General features: G+C 41.0%; 2 protein-coding genes across 2 annotated transcripts; both read right to left on the reverse strand.

Annotated features, from left to right (window-relative positions):
• Nucleotides 1-260: 260 nt before the first annotated feature.
• LOC141658585 (uncharacterized) lies at nucleotides 261-794 on the reverse strand. Its single transcript, XM_074465513.1, has one exon. The coding sequence runs from the start codon at nucleotides 792-794 to the stop codon at nucleotides 261-263; it is 534 nt and encodes a 177-aa protein (XP_074321614.1).
• A 1,301-nt stretch (nucleotides 795-2,095) lies between these two features.
• Nucleotides 2,096-3,871, reverse strand: LOC141658608 (uncharacterized). Its single transcript, XM_074465531.1, has 3 exons — nucleotides 3,119-3,871; nucleotides 2,531-3,025; nucleotides 2,096-2,482 (listed from the first exon to the last, which is right to left on the reverse strand). The coding sequence occupies exons 1-3, from the start codon at nucleotides 3,869-3,871 to the stop codon at nucleotides 2,096-2,098; spliced, it is 1,635 nt and encodes a 544-aa protein (XP_074321632.1).
• Between the last annotated feature and the right edge of the window lie 14,604 nt (nucleotides 3,872-18,475).

Here is an 18,475-nt window from a genome sequence, read left to right on the forward strand (position 1 = left end):
GGCATCTTTTGGTTAGGTGGTAAGACCTCATCACGTAGCCAACTAATGTAAGGCTTGCGCCAATCATCAATCTCTTCCTGGGGTGTGGCAGTACACAGTATCCCTGCTTCGTATGTCCACTGGGTGGTTGCAGCCTTACTTGCGTTCTGCTATTCATTCTGACGTATGGCAGGTTTCATGACATGTATGAATGGTATAGTACCCACTGCCCCTGGAGTGAAGGTTGCTCCCAGGGTGGCAAGAGCATCCGCTTCAACATTCTAATCCCTTGGTATCTGCTGGATGTGGAAGGAGGCAAAGCGGAGTTTGAGCTCCTTCGCCACTTCCAGGTAGGCTATCAGTTTAGGATCCCTGGCCGTGTACACGTTATTCACATGGTTTACGATTACTTGGGAGTCACTATACACCTCGATGCGGCTGACTTGCAATTCTATGGCTAATTGGAGTCCTAAGATTAGGGCCTCGTATTCAACCTCGTTATTCGTTGCTTTGAACTCACACTGTACTGCCTGTATTATCTGTTCCCCCTGAGGTGATTTCAGGACCAGCCCTACCCCTGCTCCCTTCCTATTGGATGCCCCATCAACATGTATCTCAAATACCTGCTTCTCTTTAGCCTCACTTAAGGTCAAGATTTCACTGTCAGCTTTTTCTTGAAGGGTGGGACTAAAGTCTGACAGAAAGTCAGCTAGGGCTTGTGATTTTATGGCTGTTCGGGGTTCAAATTTCAGGTCGTACCCACTCACGTGGACAGACCACTTAACCATTATCCCTGACAGTTCGGGTTTCCTCATTATGGTTCTCAGGGGGTAGTTGGTCACGACTGAAATTGTATGTGACTCAAAATAGGGACGCAATTTGTACGAAGCAGTAAGTGCTAAAACGAGTTTTTCTAGAGATGTGTACCTGGTCTCTGCAGGTAACACAGACTTGCTTATATAGTATACTGGTTTCTGCATACCTTCGTGCTCTCGTACTAGTACAGCCGCCTCTGTCACTGATATATACAAGTACAACAGTTCTCCCTGTTCTGGCTTGGAGAGAGAGGAGGGGTGCTTAGGTACTGCTTGAGCTCCCTAAACGCCTTTTCATGCTTCTGCATCCACTCAAACTTCTTGCTTTTCCTCAGGATGTCATAGAATAATCGACATCTTTCTGAGGACCTTGATATGAACCGGTTTAGGGCTGCTACCCGACCTGTGAGCCTCTGTACATCCTTTGGCTTCTGAGGAGATTCTAACTGAAGTACTGCTTTGATTTGCTCCGTGCTGGCCTCTATCCCTATTTGCGTCACCATGTACCCCAGGAATTTCCCAGAGGAGACTCCAAAAGTGCATTTCAGGGGGTTCAGCTTCATATGGTATTTTCTGAGGATCGAGAAGGTATTCTCCAGGTGGGACATGTGTTGTTCTGCCTTCTCGGATTTGACTACCATATCGTCAATGTAGACTTCCATTGTTCTCCCTATCCCCTCCTTGAACATTATGTTCACCAGGCGCTGATAGGTGGAACCAGCATTCTTGAGGCAAAAGGGCATCACATTATAGCAGTACAAGCCTCTGTCAGATCTAAAGGCTGTTTTCTCCTGGTCCTTAGGGTCTATTTTTATCTGGTTGTACCCACTCCAGGCGTCAAGGAAGGTAAGTAGCTCATGCCCTGCTGTAGCGTCTACCATGGAATTAATGTGCGGCAGGGGGAACGGGTCTTTTGGGCAAGCTTTATTAAGATCTATGAAATCAACACATACTCTCCACTTGTTGTTCTTCTGGGTACAACCACAACATTCGAGAGCCATTCTGGGTAGTTAAATTACCTGATCTTGCCTACTGCCAAGAGGTTGTCTACCTCCTGGTTTATCACCTCGTTCCTTTCAGGAGCGAATTTCTGCCTTTTCTACTGGACTGGAGGAAAGCTAGGGTCTACATTTAACCAGTGTGTAATTACACTTGGATCTATGCAAATCGTGCCGCTATGGGACCAGGCGAAACAATCCATGTTAGTACGTTGAAATTCAATTATCTGCTCACGGATGTTACTTGTACAATCAGCTCCCACCAGCATTGTTCTTGCTGGAAACTGTGGGTCCAGGACTACTTCATCGAGTTCCTCCTGAGGAGGTGCGATATACTCCCTCTGGACGCACAGTTTCTGTAATTGTTATGCAGGACCAGCCGCAGTGGGTTTCAGAGCGTTCTTGTAGCAATCCTGAGCGACATTTTGATCTCCCCGTATCTCTTGTACCCCCCAGGGTGTAGGGAACTTCAGGCTCTGATGGTACGGCTTTCATTTCATGGATCCAAGGCCTGCCAAGTATCACGTTGTAAGTTGACGGACCATCAATGACCAAGTACCGTACCTGTTTGTTCATACCCCCTGCAAAGGTAGGTATCATTATTTCTCCAAAAGATTGTTTAGTTTCGCCACTGAAGCCTACCAAGGGTACAACCTTCTGCACCAGGTCTTTCTCGCTGAACCCCATGTTCTTCAAGGTTTCCAGCATTATCAGATTCACAGAGCTTCATGTATCTACCAATATCTTTTTAACAAGGCAATTCCCTATAGAAAGGGTAATGATCAAGGCGTCATGGTGGTGTTCTGCCTCATCAGGTACGTATGCCTCGTCGAATGAGATTACTGGTAGATCCTGTCTACTGACCCTAAGGGAGAACTCTGGTTTATCTCCTTTAGTCTCGGTTGCATGGCGCTTTGCTTCTGAATAAGTGAGACGACATATCTCTGACCCCCCTGTGATGACGCTCACGACCTTTGAGTAAGGTGGAGGTGGGGATGGTTGGGCCTGGTTAGCAGTATTGACCTTTCCAGATTTTACCCCCTTGGGGAGCAGGTGATCCAAGCATCCAGCACTATAGAGGTGCTTTACTTCCTTTCGTAGTATTACACAATCTTCTGTATTATGGCCAATATCGTTGTGGTATTCACACCTCTTGCTGGCATCTCTTCTGTCGTTCTCCCTGGGGGTAGGCTTCTTGGGCCACCTGGCCCTCTGCCCTAGCTCCCTGATTGCCTTCAATACCCCAGCAAGTCCAGTGGTGAACCCACACTCGCTGAGCTTAGGTGGAGCCTCGGTGCTCTCTCTTTCTCCTTAGACTTTGTTCACTGTGTTCTTGCTGTAGGATTTGGCTCTTTCATTCTTTTTCTCTGTTGTGATTTTTCTGATGGATGAATCGGTTCCATACAGGTCCCTTCTATCCTCATCCTCCTCTAGGAGATAAGTAGCCTCTACCATTTGCTTAACTTCCTCAAAGGTAGCACATGGATGCTTGGTGAGATCCTTGTACAAATCAGAGTCGCGATGCAGTCCCCTTCTGAAGGCGTTAACTGTTGTTGTAGGGTCGCACCTAGGGATATATATTCTTTCCACATTGAATCTGGCGAGATAATCCCTGGTGGACTCCTCGAACCTCTGGACGATCCGGTATAGATCACTGGATAATTTGTCTGGCTTGCGACTGCTTGCGAACTGCTGATTGATAACATTCACTAACCCTGGGAAGCCGGAAATAGACTTCTTGGGAAGGTTAACGAACCACTGGAGTGCGGCTCCTGACAAGATGGAACCGAATCCTTTGCATATACATGCCTCCTTTTCAGGCCCTATTGCTGCAACCACCATTATTTTCTGCTTGTACTGGTTGGTGTACTCCAGCGGATCCTCTGTTCTATCATACAACGTCATCGTTGGTGTGGTGAACCCCTTTGGCATGCTGACAAGGGAAATGTCGTCCACAAAGGGGGAATCCACATAGCACTCCGGGGTTTCTACCTCCATGGGACGTGGTAACCCTGGAACCTTGCTGAGTTGGGACCTGATATCCTGCAACTGTTGTTCTACATGTTTTTCTACCCCCATACCCTGGTTATGGGTTGCTGAGTAGATCCCATATAGATTTGGTGTTCCTCATGGCATGTAAGAAGGGACCATGTAGCTTCCAGGTAATGGTGTTGAGTTCACAATAGGCCTGAACTGGCTGTCGGGAGTATATGGCATATAGGAGCACATCCCGAGATATGCATTTCTTGCTGACTGTTCCTCTGGATTGCTCCCTGGTACCACTGGCGTACTGCTGGTTGTTGATATGGGATCTGGAGTCAGTGCTCCTAATCCCACAGGATTAAGTACCATGGGGTACGTTTGTGGCATCCTTGGTGGTGGTGGAACCCCTAGTGGTTAAATCGTACCTTGGGTGGCCACCGTTCCTGATGGATATACTTGCTCGGGTGGCGTGGTTACCCCTGGTGGCAGCATATCCATATCGAGCCTGGTTACTAGATTTTGCGGTAGTAGCCTCCCTGAGTACTCCCTGGCATTCCCCTGGCTGAGTGTTGACCTTGCCATCTGCTGGGTCATTCCCACGGGTTACACTGCATTTATCTTCTCCTGCAAGGACTGGTTGTCCCTTTATATCCCTATCACCGCCTGCTGCAAGGATGTCATCCCTTGGAGCAACTGCTGTACCAGATCCGGTTGTGAGGCTCCTGGGAGACGGGCTCCTGTCAGGTGTCCTGGTGATCCTGGGCGCTGTAGACTCCCATCCCTATTAGGCTTGGGCACATGATTGATAACTAGTGATTTGCCAGCTTTCCCTGCTCCCAGAGTTGTGATTTTGGGGGAGTAAGAAGGTTTTGCTAATACTTGGGGTTGAGCGTGGCCTGCAGTCACATTGGTGGTAGGGACCGCCGTTGTTAGAACACCGGAGGTTGTTGGCGCCGCCCCTACTACTGGAGTTTGCACTAATATACTCATCGGATCTGATACGTTCTGATTGGATCCTGACATGATCAACTATAGAGATGTTAGGATATTTCGAGAAGAGGTATTCTAACCAAGATTTAACCACAATGCCCCACTGTGGGCGCGCCAAACTGTTTTTGTAAGATTTTACCGACTAAATATTTGTGAGTCAATGCAGCTATTCTAATTAAAATATGATATTAAGGACTGAAGTGGATTAGTAGTAAGAACACATCGAGAACGAAATTAAACAACTAGTGCGAAGGAAAAACAAACGAAAAAGAAAGAGAGACAAATGACACAAGCAAAATGGTGACGCGGGAAACCCAAAATGTGGGAAAACCCGTGGGGGAATTGTATCCCACCAATGATCCACTAGTAGTAATAGTATTCGAGGGTAAACCTGGCTGGAAAAATCAGGAGGAACAGCAGTAACCTCCAAATGACTAAGTACAAATGACACGAATGATGTATATGTCTCTAAGTGTGTTAATTATTAATTGTTTGCAGGTGGTGAATGATATTTCTTCGAGTGGAGTGAATGAGGGATGTCCTTGAATCTGATGTTTGTTGCTCTTTTACAGCCTTTCTTGGAGTGGTTGCACGTGCTCCCTACATATGCTCAACCATATGCTCCACTCCCTACGAAATAGGAAGTGGTTGTTGACTTTGTCAAAGTTGTTGCTGATCACCTCAATGTTCCTGCTGACCATTTCAACGTTCCTGCTGGTTGCTTGTTTATTTAATTCAAACGTGGCCTTTGCATCACTTGGATGTCCAGGTTCATCCCCCCTTGTTCTTCCTTGCGTCTAGCAGCCTGTTGCCTCGTTATTGACCTATACAACGTTCCCATACCATAAGTGGTCCTGGTAAGGCACTTGGAGTATGGGAGTTTCACAGAAGCTATGGAGCATGCTACTCTTGCCGGGTTGGATAAAGTTCGTCTTACCAAAGGTGAAAGAACTCGGATTAATCGTACTCTCCGTTATCCTATCCATGGAGGCCGATATTATCCTTCTTCTTGGTACATGAAAATTGATGCTATCAAATTCTTTCGCGATTTCTTGAAGTTTCAAGAATGGGAGAAATTTAGTCAGTTTTCGGGTCCGGTTTATCCAATTGAAGTCATTTAATTCTTTGCCTCTGTTTCGGCAAACAATGGGGTCTTGCATGCAATGGTGAATGGTCATGAGGTTGAAATCTCCATTGAGGATTTCTGCTCGGCTTTCTCGATTCCAAGTGATGGTTTAGAAATCAATCCGAGTCAAGAATGGCGAAATGTCACGGATGAAAAGAAGATGATCATCAAACGCTATTTTGATGACGGTGCTACATTTCATAGCCATGTCTTAGCAGGATTGTTTCCTCCCAAATTGAAGCTCTATCTTAATTACTTGTGGAACACTATTGTACCGAGGAAAAATGGCCGAGACAAAGTATCAAGCTATGATTTAATCCTTCTCTATTCGTGGCTTGAACGTGACAAAGTAATTCTTCCATTACTCGTCTTTTATAAGATTATTCAAGTTAGTTTGTCGGTAACCAGTAAAAAGTTCTTAACCACTTTTGATTTACCATATGGGATGTGGATATCCGGTCTTTTGGAAATTAAACGGGTGGTAAATCCGGGTAAGCTATCGTGTTAAGGCATTGGATTCCATGGGTGATAAGTATCTTGGTTTAATGGGTATTATGGCCGTTGGCGCCGAGTTGTTCTTTACCCCGAAAGGTGGTGATAAGGTGAAGTCGCTTGATTTGGTTGTAGCTTTGGAGAAGAAATTGGATTCGTTTTTGGAGAATATGGGTGTTGTCTTGGAGAATCAGACTCGGTTATTGGAACAATTGGTTTCGGGTGTGGGTAAGGAATCGGCTGTGGCTCCTCTGGATTTGAGCCGTGGTTATGACTAGGTGCGAGCTCGTTTATAGGAGTTTGAAGCACGTCTCATGGTTATGGAAAGGGTTGCTGACTCGTGTATGCATGAGGCCATTCGTCAATCCACTTCGTTGGCCAATTTGTGTAGTCGAGAAGGCGCAGTGATGATGGCGGGTCGGGCTTTGAGGGAGGAGATGGGTTTGATCTTTGAGGCGATGAAGGCTTTATCATTGAAAGTGATCAACTTTGATCGGTGTCTTACTGCTCAAGCCGCGCATGTGAGTTCTTGCCTTGATCGACTCTCTACACTCGAGTTTCGAACTCGTCCTGATTATGTCAATCCTCATCGTGTTAACCACCGCATGTTCTAAACCGTTCCTATCCTTGCTTTGCCTTGCTTTTCATCGTTAAACTTTATTTTGCTTATTTGTCTAATTCGGCCCATTTTGGCTATAAACTCTATTCGGCCCATTAGGCATTAATACTTGTTCTAATATTCGGCCCTTTGGCATTAAACTCCTTGGTTTGTATTAGACATATTTTATATTTTGCATGCATATCGTAGATTACTTTCTCGTTTTATAATATTTCTTTGCATGATTAATACGTGTCTCAGTCTATATTATTCTAGTTTTATCTCTTTTCTCGTCTTTTCGATGATGTCAAGAGGGGGATGAAAATGATCGTGACTTAAGTATTTGCCTAAACTTGCTCCTTGTCAGAACCTTTAATCTCTTAAGGTCCTTAGATGCTTTACTTGGTATATAAGTGGATTATTCTTGCGTTCAACTAACTATGACTTTTATAGTATTATGTTGAGGGGGGACTTACACTTAGTCACAAATCGTAAGACACTTGTCATCATCAAAAAGGGAGAATTTGTTGGACCATATAGATATATGATTAGTTTTCATAATGACAAGTATGTACCTTATATTATATATACTCTTGCTTGTAATCGTTTGTTTAATCTTTAATAGATTGATGAAAGTTTACAATTTAAGCAAGTAATGTTATTGCACTCTTGACTATAACATTGAAGATTTGTGAAGCATCGTTCAAGTAATGTTATAGCAGCTTGAGCTATAACATTGAAGATTCTTAAAGCGTCATAGTAACTGTAACAAGTTTCAAGTATGATGATCACTCAAGCAAAAGGCTCGATCAAGTCCATAACAAGCTCAAGAGGAAGGGCTTATGATCAAGATAAAATGATGATCATATCACCGAAGATCTCCAGGAAGATTAGCTAGTATAGGACTTCATCTAATAACGGTATCTTAAGAAGTAATATTTGGAAGGTAAAGTTATAGTTATTTCACCTGTAACTTTACTTACCAAACTTAAGGTTATAGTCATTTCTACTATAACTTGGGTTGCATTTTAAAGGCACAATTTTAATAGTTTTAAAATCAATTTTCAAAAGATAAAATTCTTCAAATATGTTTCGAAATCATGTGTGTATATGATAGAGATGAAATACGGGTTGTTTAGAGTGAATATTTACGTTATCCTATTGGTTAGTAAAATGACTTATATGAGTCGTCATGCTACCTAGGGTTTGCTAATTTATCTAAACCTAACCCTAATCTAATCCTTGATATTTTGACCTAGGGTTTCGGCTAAGGTGGGCTTATGAGCCGTGTGGAGGCCGAACTAATTCCCTATGCAAGTAAATGATATTAGGTCAAATCTATAATATATTGGTATAAGATATTTTCATATCTTATCAATTATATTAGATTTACATTATTTACTTAATCAAAATATTTAGTAGATTAAATTAAGAAGAGATAAGATTTGTTTCTTATGAAACAAACTACCATGCCTCACGGCACACTAGGGTTTCGACCAAAACCTAGTTGTCTCTCTTCTACTATATATACGTATGATGTTCATTAATTCAAATAAGCTTTTCGAAATATAATAGTTCCTTGAAAACAATTTGTGTTTAAATTCTAATCAAGTATTTTTTTTATTGTTTTGCAATTGAAAATCTTTTTACGAAAAGTCGTGCTATTTAATTTTCGTATTATTTCTTAAGGTTACGTTATAAGATAATAGTACTTCATATTGTTTCTACTCCTTCAACTGTGTGAACACTTAGAGGAACAATTACGTGCTTTCTTAGTAACTTAAGATAGTCAGAATCGAATATCTAGTTATATTCAAATCGAGTTATAGCTAGAGTTAGTTATACGAGTGGGTTGATAATTTTGTAATTCGGAGAAAGGTACTAAAATTATTAATCGAGAATAGTGGACGTAGGCTTCGACGTGTGAAGCTGAACCACTTCAAATATCGTGTGTCCTTGCAATTTTCTTTATCGTTCATTTCATTACGTTTATAAATCGTTTACTTAATTAGTTAAAGTTTAATCAATAAACTTTAAGTAATTAATTATTTAAGATATAAAATAAAAAGTGGGCACAAGTTTTTAAATACTCAATCCCCCCGCCCCTCCTCGAGTATTTTGACTTGGATAGACTCTTCAATTTGCTTTTAATCACCCCATGAAAGTACTTAGAATTACAGTCCCCATCCTTAATCCAAGCTGTCTTGGCTTTTTGACTCAGAAATTGAGTACAAGCCTTAAGTAGTTCTTTATATTCCAGAATTACAGCTTGCTCTTTCTCCATCCAGAAGACACTTCCAGGATTGCCTGCAATTTGCTGCTAAATATACTCAAGATTCCTTAGAGCAATCCCAGTATTATTCTCAATATCAGTAAAGTAATCCTTTTTGTATCTCCTGAAATGATGTTTAAGATTCTTGAGCTTAGTAACCAATTTATACATTCTTGTACCCTGAGTTTGATAGTCCCACCATTCAGCAAGATGAGGAAGATAATGTGTTGCTTTCCCCACATGTTAAAATGTTTAAATGGTTTCCTGGAGCTCATAACCTGGCCCTTGCTTTTAATAAGATATGGGGTGTGATCAAATATACCTTCTGGGAGGAAATGAGCATAAACATCGGGCATACATTTAATCCAATCTTCATTTATTAGAGCCCTGTCCAGTCTACTATATCTCCTAGACTCTATGTCCTGTTTATTATTCCAGGTAAAAAAGGATCCCATTGTTGGGGCAATAGTCAAACCACACTTGCTCACACAATTCTTAAAATCATCAATCTCTTGATCACAAGTAACACCCCCTAGTCTCTCTGCATAAGATAAGACACAGTTGAAATCTCCACATACCAACCATGGATCATGAACTGTTGGAGCAAATTGAGTTAGTTGTCCCCATAAATCTTTCCTTCCATTTAAATCATTGAAGGCATAAACCATTGAAACACAGTAGGCATTACTTGTAGCTATCTCTGTAACTCTCATATTGATACACTGAGAAGAGTAATCATAAAAATCAACTTTAAATATGGTAGGATTCCACAGCACCCAAACTCAACCCCCTTATGACAGCTATTATTAGTTGTTAAGCTCCAACCATCCATAAGAATACCTTTTAAACTGTTTTGAGACAAGGCTTTCACCTTAGTCTCAAGGAGTCCAAACAAACCTACATGATTACTATAGATAAACCATTTGACATGCCTTTTTTTGGTAGGATTGTTAAGACCCCTAACATTCCAGAAGCCAATGTTATACATTCCCCACCAATTGGTGAGGAACACTACAACTTATCCCAATCCCTTCCTTGGGTGTAGAGGAATTATTTAAAGCTTCCATGAATGTAACTTGTCCAAATTTATGCATAGTATAGGCTCCATCTGTAACCTCTTGCTTAGCCAGTCTCGTGATTGGCCTAACAGGAGTATACCCCATTAAATACTTGCCTGATCTATGCCACATAATAGGAGTTTGTAATTGGATTTCAACAGGGTGGTTAGACTCCTCTCCATTGTCATCCACTTTTTTGTCCACATTTTTTTTGTTACTTTGTTGAGTGGCTGGTTTGTCCACATTTTTTTTGCCTCCAAACTTGAGTGATGGTCTTCTTAGGTGGTTGTACTACTTTAATGGGACCTTTCTTAGTTTTTCTGCACTCTTTTTCAGCATGTCCAACTCCTTTACACCCACGACACACTATTGGCTTCCACTTAAATTCTACCTCAATATCCACAATACAGCCATGCTCATCTAAGAACCGAACCTTATCTGAAATACTTTCACCAAATGCAACTTCAATCATGACTCTGGCATACCCAAGTCTAGTTTTGTCTTTAGTAGCAGGGTCACACTTAATAAACTCACCAAGCAGTTCTGATATATGAGAAATCCCTTTCCGCCAAAACTTCAATGGTAATTTATGTAGTTTAACCCACACGGGTATAGACTTCACATCATGTTTAACTAGTTAAACATCAGAGTTCCAAGGTTTAACTATAAGCAGTTTGTTATCGAATAGAAAATGGCCCTGTCTAAGCACTGCCTCTCTAACAGCCCTATTCTTAAAACGTACGAGAAAAACACCATTTGGTAAGAAAGATAACTTATCTACCTGGTGATTAGACCATAAAGACTTTATGAACCCATCAACAATCTCCCAGGGAGGGTTTGCACAAAGGATGAAGCAACATACTGAATTACGCCAGTAATCCATCAAGTTCTGCTTTAGTGAATTGCAACATCTTTACTGGTTCCTCCTGGATAACATTCTGCTCAAGAGAGTTAGTGATAGGAACTTCTTCCAAATCAGCATCCTCCTCCTCTTCTTCAGACACGTGCTCAACCAAAGTTTCTAAATTTAGAGGAGGTATACCCACAATCGTCCCCAAACTCTTCTCTTTGTGATTGTCTTGGCTTGTCGGTCCAACATTTCGTGATAGAACTGGGAATTCGTCAGAGGTGGTAGCAAAAAGAAGATCAAATTTATTAATATTTTCTTGATTTTTGTTTGAATTTTTTGATTGTAACGATGAAGATTTTGCGGCTGTCATGTTTTTTGTGTTTTCTCAGAATTCTAGGTTTTCTTTTCTCTTTTTCTCTTTTTTCTCTCTACCATTTCCTCTTATTTGTTGTCAATTTCTTGAAGGATTTGTTTGGTTGATTTGCTAAAAATAATTGTAATAAAGTAAATAAGACAAATTCAATAATATTAAAGAGTCTAGGGATTAGGTTCACTAGGTAGTCATCCGGGGGTCAGATTTAATTCATTAACAGAGTCAAATACATTGTTTAAGGTAATATGATCGGTCGATTCAATATTCCATTTAGATCTAATTTAACATGTGGTCGCTATCATTAAATTATCTCTATTCAGTTGTCGCAGCCTATATTGACTCTAACCCGGTCGGTGAAAGTCTCAATTCGCTATACTAGTCGATTAACTCCGGCCAGTAATTAACTAACTAGATGAAGAACAATAAAATGAAGAGTAACGAATAAGCGATTATTCCTTCATGCCCACTCCGCGGTGCTCATTTAATTCCTTTTCTCCACAAATGCATCATTCCTGCATTAAACACCAAATAGCGGAAGTATCGACATTCTAGTATAAATGGCATGTAATTAATATAAACTAGCACGAAAACCGTATCAAAAGTAATTAAGGAGTGGCATAAATATGTATATAATTATGACTCATCAACTCTCGCGATACCGATGAACAAGGATGTCCAAAGAGATCTTGAGTAAGGGGTGAGGGTACATATTAGGAAGTTCTTTAATCGAACACCTAATCCCGTCCGCCTCGATAGCGGCCTCTACTAATGATCAGGGAAATCATTTATACTTGATATGTTGTTGATATCATGCATGCAATGCAACATCCAACGTTTTATTCCTAGCATGTTACATTTGACTAAGTCGGTGAACATAAAATTTACAATTACTTGTTGAAGTAGGAAGTTAGATTAATTAGATGTGAATAAGCATACAAAAGAATAAAATATAATTTACAACTGAGTGTACATCATATAAATGACAAAGACGATATTTAGGAAATAAATAAAAGAAAAGAAAATTTAAAAGAAAAGAAAGTTAATTGAAATATAGAAAATAATAGAAAAGGAAATAAATAGAAAAAGAAATTTGAAGAAATAAGGAAATAAATTAAAACTGACAAAAATAAATTAGAATACTCGAAATATGGCCAAATAGGTTATAATAGAACTTAGTAGTCGATTAATAGAAAACACACTACGTCAAAGCGAGAAAGAGTTCAGAGGAAGAACTCGGCTAGGAGTAGACGCAGCAGAAGGTGGGTCCTCTGGAAGAGCCGCAACACTTCATGCACTTGCTGTTAGGCGGGTTCTGACTGTGAAAGTCAGACCCGTAGGTTATTTATGGTTGATTAATTATAAAATTGATTTTGATTGTAAAACAAGATGTCGAAAGATGAAATAGAGGATTTTGATAAAATAAATATAAAGTAACCGACTTAAAATCGCTTAACATCCCCTATTTACTAAAAGAATAGGCGAAACTCCAAATATTCTCGCCTAAAACATATTTCCTAAAATAAGACTTGATATTTTTAGCATATACTATAGGTATGGACATAGTAGGTTATAACTCGGTATAATCTTTTAGATTTAAATATTACATTCATTATTTCACATTTTGCACAAATTTATCTCCGATCTTTTTATGATAAATTGATTTTTTTTAAAGAACTTTATGATAAAAATTCATTGACTTTTTATAATGAAAAGTTGCGGCTAAAAAATATGTTATTAGTAAATATTTGTAAAATAACATTAATAATTTCTCGGTTTAAAAAAAAACTTTCAAAAAAAATACTTATTTCAATACTCTTACAATTTAAATTTTTATTTTTATTTCTCAAATCAAAGTAAAATGATGAGCAAATTGAAAAATAAATGAATTGTCAATTTAAATTCTATAAATAATAAACTGAAAGGTAAATCTTTATAGGTACCGTGCATATATTGCACGGGGTCTATACTAGTTGATTATTAAGGATTACAGAACGATTTTGAAGCTTAAAATAAAATTGAATCGGTTAAGAAGAATTAAAGACTGAAAATTACATTGATGAGCACAAAACTCAGATTAAGGTAACCTAATATTTACTAGACCTCTTAAACTAAGATTAATTGCTTTAAGACGGTTTAAATTAGCTAACTTTAATTATTAGCAATCAAAATCGACTAAGACTAAATAAAGATTAAAAATTTAGGAATAAAAAAAGGGTGAAAATAATGATGAAGAATAAAACAAGACGGCGAAGAAACACAAATCGAAAGCAAGAGAAACAGCCACAACTGAAAGCAGCCTTCAGAAGAGGCGCAGCAAGAGCTGTGATCCTTCTAGGAGGCGCATCAGTTGATGCGTTTTCTCTCGCTGTAATACTACGGTTTTATGAGTCTCTGGGTACTCTATCGAGTGGGCCTTACTCTGTCGAGTAAGGGTGTTTTGCGATTTAAAATAGTTTCTGACCTGTAGGGTACTCGATCGAGTAGCCTTGGTACTCGATCGAATAGGCGGCACTCGATCGAGTACGTCAGTAACTCGATCGAGCAGCCCGGTTTACGGGTAATGTTTTGTCGGGTTTTGTTAATAATGCGAATTAATATATAAACACTTCCGTCACTTTCATAATACGCTTTTACAAACGTTATCACTTTCAAAAGAGATTTCAATCTACGTACTTCGCATTCATCGCATTATTGACAAATCCCGGAGCTTGGAAGGTCGGAATTCACCTTTCTTTACATCTTTGTGATCCTTGCGTCGAGGGTAAGATCTACGTACTGTTTTTATGGTATTTTGTTTAAGTTGGTTAAACCCTAATTTGGGGATTTGGGGGTTTTGTTGTCTTTCTTGATTGGTAGAAATTGTATGATCATATGTTAGGAGGAGGATTCGTAGAAGAGGCCTTTTGATAACAGATGTTGAGATCGTCTGACTGTATTGCATTCCAGGTAGGGTTTCCCTAATCATTATTAGTCCCATAATGTGTTGGTGGTGCTTTGTGATTGTTGATTGTTACCATACGAGTATTGTGACGGTTGTTGGTTTTGATTGCTTATTAGTAGTTGTGATTGTTTGTATCTGTCTGTGTTCTTCGGGGTTCGTCCCTGGCTGAGTGGAGTCACTTAAGGGAGTGGCTTCACGCCCATTATTCGCCTTCTGTGGAACCCGCCACAGAAGGGATGTGCACATTAATAGATTTGGCTAAGGTGGGAACGGCTGCGGTCCCCCACTGGTGGCGAGGAGTGACCTGTTGCGATGGGCACTCTGGCAGGGCTACACATTTTAGTGTATAGTCAGTATTGTGGAGTTAGTGATGGAGTTCGGAGTATATCTGTGACGATTGAGCTGTGTTGTTTGTTGTGTTGTTGGATTATATAAATTGTGTGATTAGTACTGACCCCGTTTATTGTTTTAAAAACTGTGGTGATCCATTCGGGTATGGTGAGCAGTTGTTGAGCAGGTATGAGTAGAGATACATGGGCTAGCTGGGATAAGTCATCACTGCAGTTAGAAGAGTCTTCCGCTGTTGTCAGACGTTATGTTTAGCTTTTAGACATTTGACTTTGGAAGACATGTATTCACGTTTTATCAGTTTGGTTTTCGGATTGTAATCACTTAACTTTATACTATTTAAACATTGTTTCGTTATTGTCTTATGATTATCATTGCCTCGGGAAACCAAGATGGTAATATCTTTATACCCGAGTGGTCCTGGTAAGGCACTCGGAGTATAAGGGTGTTACACAATGGTATCAGAGCGACGATCCTGAAACCTGTAACCAATGAATCTAATGAATATAGGTAGTCAATTAAAATGAACCTGGGGTAAAGGTTGTAGGAGCTAAAGCAAAGGCTTGGGAGACGTCCTAAAGTCGCGAACTCGCCCTACAATTTTGAACCGGTCACATGGGGGGGTATATGTCAAGGTTGTATGTGGTGTTTGTTAGCTTGTATGTGAATGTAACGATATATGTTGTAAATTGTTGGATGTTGGGAGTAGAGATTGAAAATGTGATTGATGAAAAATTTGGTGGGGTGTGTTTGTATGTTGGTTGCATAAAGAAGCATGATGGTTGTTTACTATGTGGCATTTGATAACATGAAGTAGTATAATTTGTTGATCATATGAGGAGTTGTGTAGAATTGTATGCTTAGTTATATTATAATGTTGAGTTTATAAATTGCATAGTATGTTGGGTTATGAGAGATAACATGCGGGTAGTATGTACGAGTCAGCATGACTCGATCGAGTAGGGGGCACTCGATCGAGTAGGTGAGGTACTCGATCGAGTGGGTCTGACTCGATCGAGTGGGTATTTTGACGTTCTTATGATCAGAAGCGTGTTTTTGGGTACTCGATCGAGTACATGGGGGCAATCGATCGAGTAGGGGGCACTCGATCGAGTGGCTATGCTACTCGGTCGAGTATGTTAGAGATCAGAAGGCCTGTTTTGGGTCTGAAGTCGGGGCACTCGATCGAGTATGGTGGGCACTCGATCGAGTAGCCTCTACTCGATCGAGTAGGTTTAGGCACTCGATCGAGTGTGTTCTAGGCAGTCTGTTTTCGTGTTTTGGGGTTATAGTGCGTATGTTCATATCTACCTTTTCTTATATAGTTTCAAGATGCCACCCAAGAAAACCGTGTTGTATGCGAGAGCTGAGAGCATGAACATCGATGATATAGTTAAGATGTTGGAGCATCAAGATGCTCTTACGGAGGCCCTAAAAAGAGTGGGAAAGGATAAGGAGGTTGATCACTCTAAGATCAGCCTTTACATAGCGAGGTTTAACCCAAAAGAGTACAAGGGGACCGTGGAGCCAATTCTTCTTGACAATTGGCACCGTGAGATGGAGAACATACTGGACTTAGTACACTGTCCCGATGAGATGAATGTAGAACAAGCTGCGTTCTACTTGAGGGAGGTAGCTGGTGAGTTGTGGGACAAGGTGAAAGCGAGTGCTAGATAGATGTATACGAAGCAGGGCTTACCTGCTATACCTTGGGAAGAGTTACTGAGGGCTATGAGGAAAGAGTTTGTACCTGATCATGTGAGGAGTAAGCTGAGGGAGGAGTTTGATGGGTTTAGGATGACATCTGATATGTCAGTTGCTGAGTACTACAAGCAGTTTAATGAGAAGTCTAGATATGCTGAGGATATGGGTTTGAGTGAGGAGAACCTAGCGCTGAGATTTGAGAGGGGGTTGATCCCCAGGATCATGGACAAGTTACCCGTGGGAGTCCTTACTGATGTTAAGGAAGCTTATGAGAGGGCTGGGAGAGCTGAGAGGTTAGTGGAGATGGCCCGGGAGAGATGTAGTGAGAAAAGAAAGGCTGAGAGTGAAGGTGGTGACCAATCTAACTACAAGAAAGGCAACCACAGTCAGGCTAGAGCGTTTTCTTCTGGTTAAGGGTTCAGTGCTGGGACTTCTTATAGGCGTGGCCGTATGAGTGGTAGTGGCAGTTGGGGGATGACCTGCTTTGGCTATGGCGGTGTAGGCCACAAGAGATATGAGTGCACGAGTGTACCTGGACCTTTTCAGAGATCGGCTCAGGGGAGCTATTCTCAGGGGCCGGAACAGAGTTATGTGAGCAATAGACCGACTGGGTCATGGTCTAACCGGGGAGGTCAGAGCAACCAGGGTGGAGGTAACCACAATGGCGGTTATTCCTATCAGAAACCAGCTACGAACAACAACAACAATCAGGGGTCGGGTGCTAAACCGACCACGTCAGCCAGTACTATCCAGGGAGGTGGACAAAAGACCAGTGGAAAGCTGTTTATGATGGACAAGAAAGCAGCTGAGGACGATGCACATGTTATCACTGGTACCTTTCTTGTTAACGGTATTCATACCTTTGTTTTATTTAATTCGGGGGCATCTCAGTCGTTTGTATCTTCGAGTCATGTTAAACGGTTGGGTTTGAGGGTATATGAGTCTGTGAGTGAGAAAGTTTTTATACCTTCGGGTGAGTCTGTATCATGTGGGAAGTTGTTTAGAGATGTATCTATGATAGTTGGGCAAGTTGACCTACCTGTAGACTTGCTAGAGTTTCCTTTAAACAGTTTTGAGATGATAGTCGGGATGGACTGGTTGGGAAAGTACAAAGCTAAGATAGACTGTCATCAAAAGAAAGTGTCTTTGAGAGGTCCTAAGGGTGTTAGTGTGTCTTATAGTGGGTTTGTGATCAAACCCAAAGTTAAGTTGATTGCAGCTGTGACCTTGAAGTCCTATCTGCAGAAGGGATGCCCTTTGATCTTGTGCCACGTGAGAGATGACCGGATAGAGAGTCCGACAGTTGATCAGATACCAGTGGTGGGTGAGTTTGCAGATGTCTTTCCAGAGGAGATTCCGGGGTTGCCACCGAAGAGGGAGATAGATTTCATAGTTGAGTTGAAATCGGGGACGGGACCAATCTTTAAGGCACCGTACCGGATGGGTCCTAAGGAGATGGAGGAGCTCAGAAAACAGTTACATGATCTGATAGAGAAGGGATACATTAGACCTAGTGTATCACCGTGGGGAGCACCAGTTCTTTTTGTGAAAAAGAAAGATCGGAGCTTGAGGTTATGTATAGATTACAGGGAGCTGAACCGAGTGACAGTGAAGAACAAGTATCCTTTGCCTAGGATAGATGACCTGTTTGATCAGTTGAGTGGTGCATCAGTCTTTTCCAAGATTGATTTAAAGTCGAGGTACCATCAGGTGAAGATTAGAGAGGTGGACATACCAAAGACAGCTTTCACGTCGAGGTATGGCCATTATGAGTATGTGGTGATGCCTTTTTGGGTTATCTAATGCACCGGCTGTGTTTATGGATTTGATGAACAGAATCTTCAGACAGGTTTTGGACAAGTTTGTGGTGGTGTTTATCGATGACATCTTAGTCTATTCCAAGACTAAGGAGGAGCATGAGGAGCATCTGAGGATTGTGTTGTAGACC

Source organism: Silene latifolia, chromosome 1 (assembly GCF_048544455.1).
Source record: "Silene latifolia isolate original U9 population chromosome 1, ASM4854445v1, whole genome shotgun sequence".
In the NCBI taxonomy this organism is placed as follows: domain Eukaryota; kingdom Viridiplantae; phylum Streptophyta; class Magnoliopsida; order Caryophyllales; family Caryophyllaceae; genus Silene; species Silene latifolia.

Excerpts from the sequence above, each read along its gene's own strand:
- LOC141658585 (XM_074465513.1), bottom strand. The coding sequence starts at position 794 with ATGAGGAAACCCGAACTGTCAGGGATAATGGTTAAGTGGTCTGTCCAC.
- LOC141658608 (XM_074465531.1), bottom strand. The coding sequence starts at position 3,871 with ATGGGGGTAGAAAAACATGTAGAACAACAGTTGCAGGATATCAGGTCC. Across the intron at positions 3,026-3,118 it reads AATCCTACAGCAAGAACACA|GCAATCAGGGAGCTAGGGCA; the intron begins GTGAACAAAGTC and ends GGGGTATTGAAG. Across the intron at positions 2,483-2,530 it reads GCCTTGTTAAAAAGATATTG|AACATGGGGTTCAGCGAGAA; the intron begins GTAGATACATGA and ends GAAACCTTGAAG.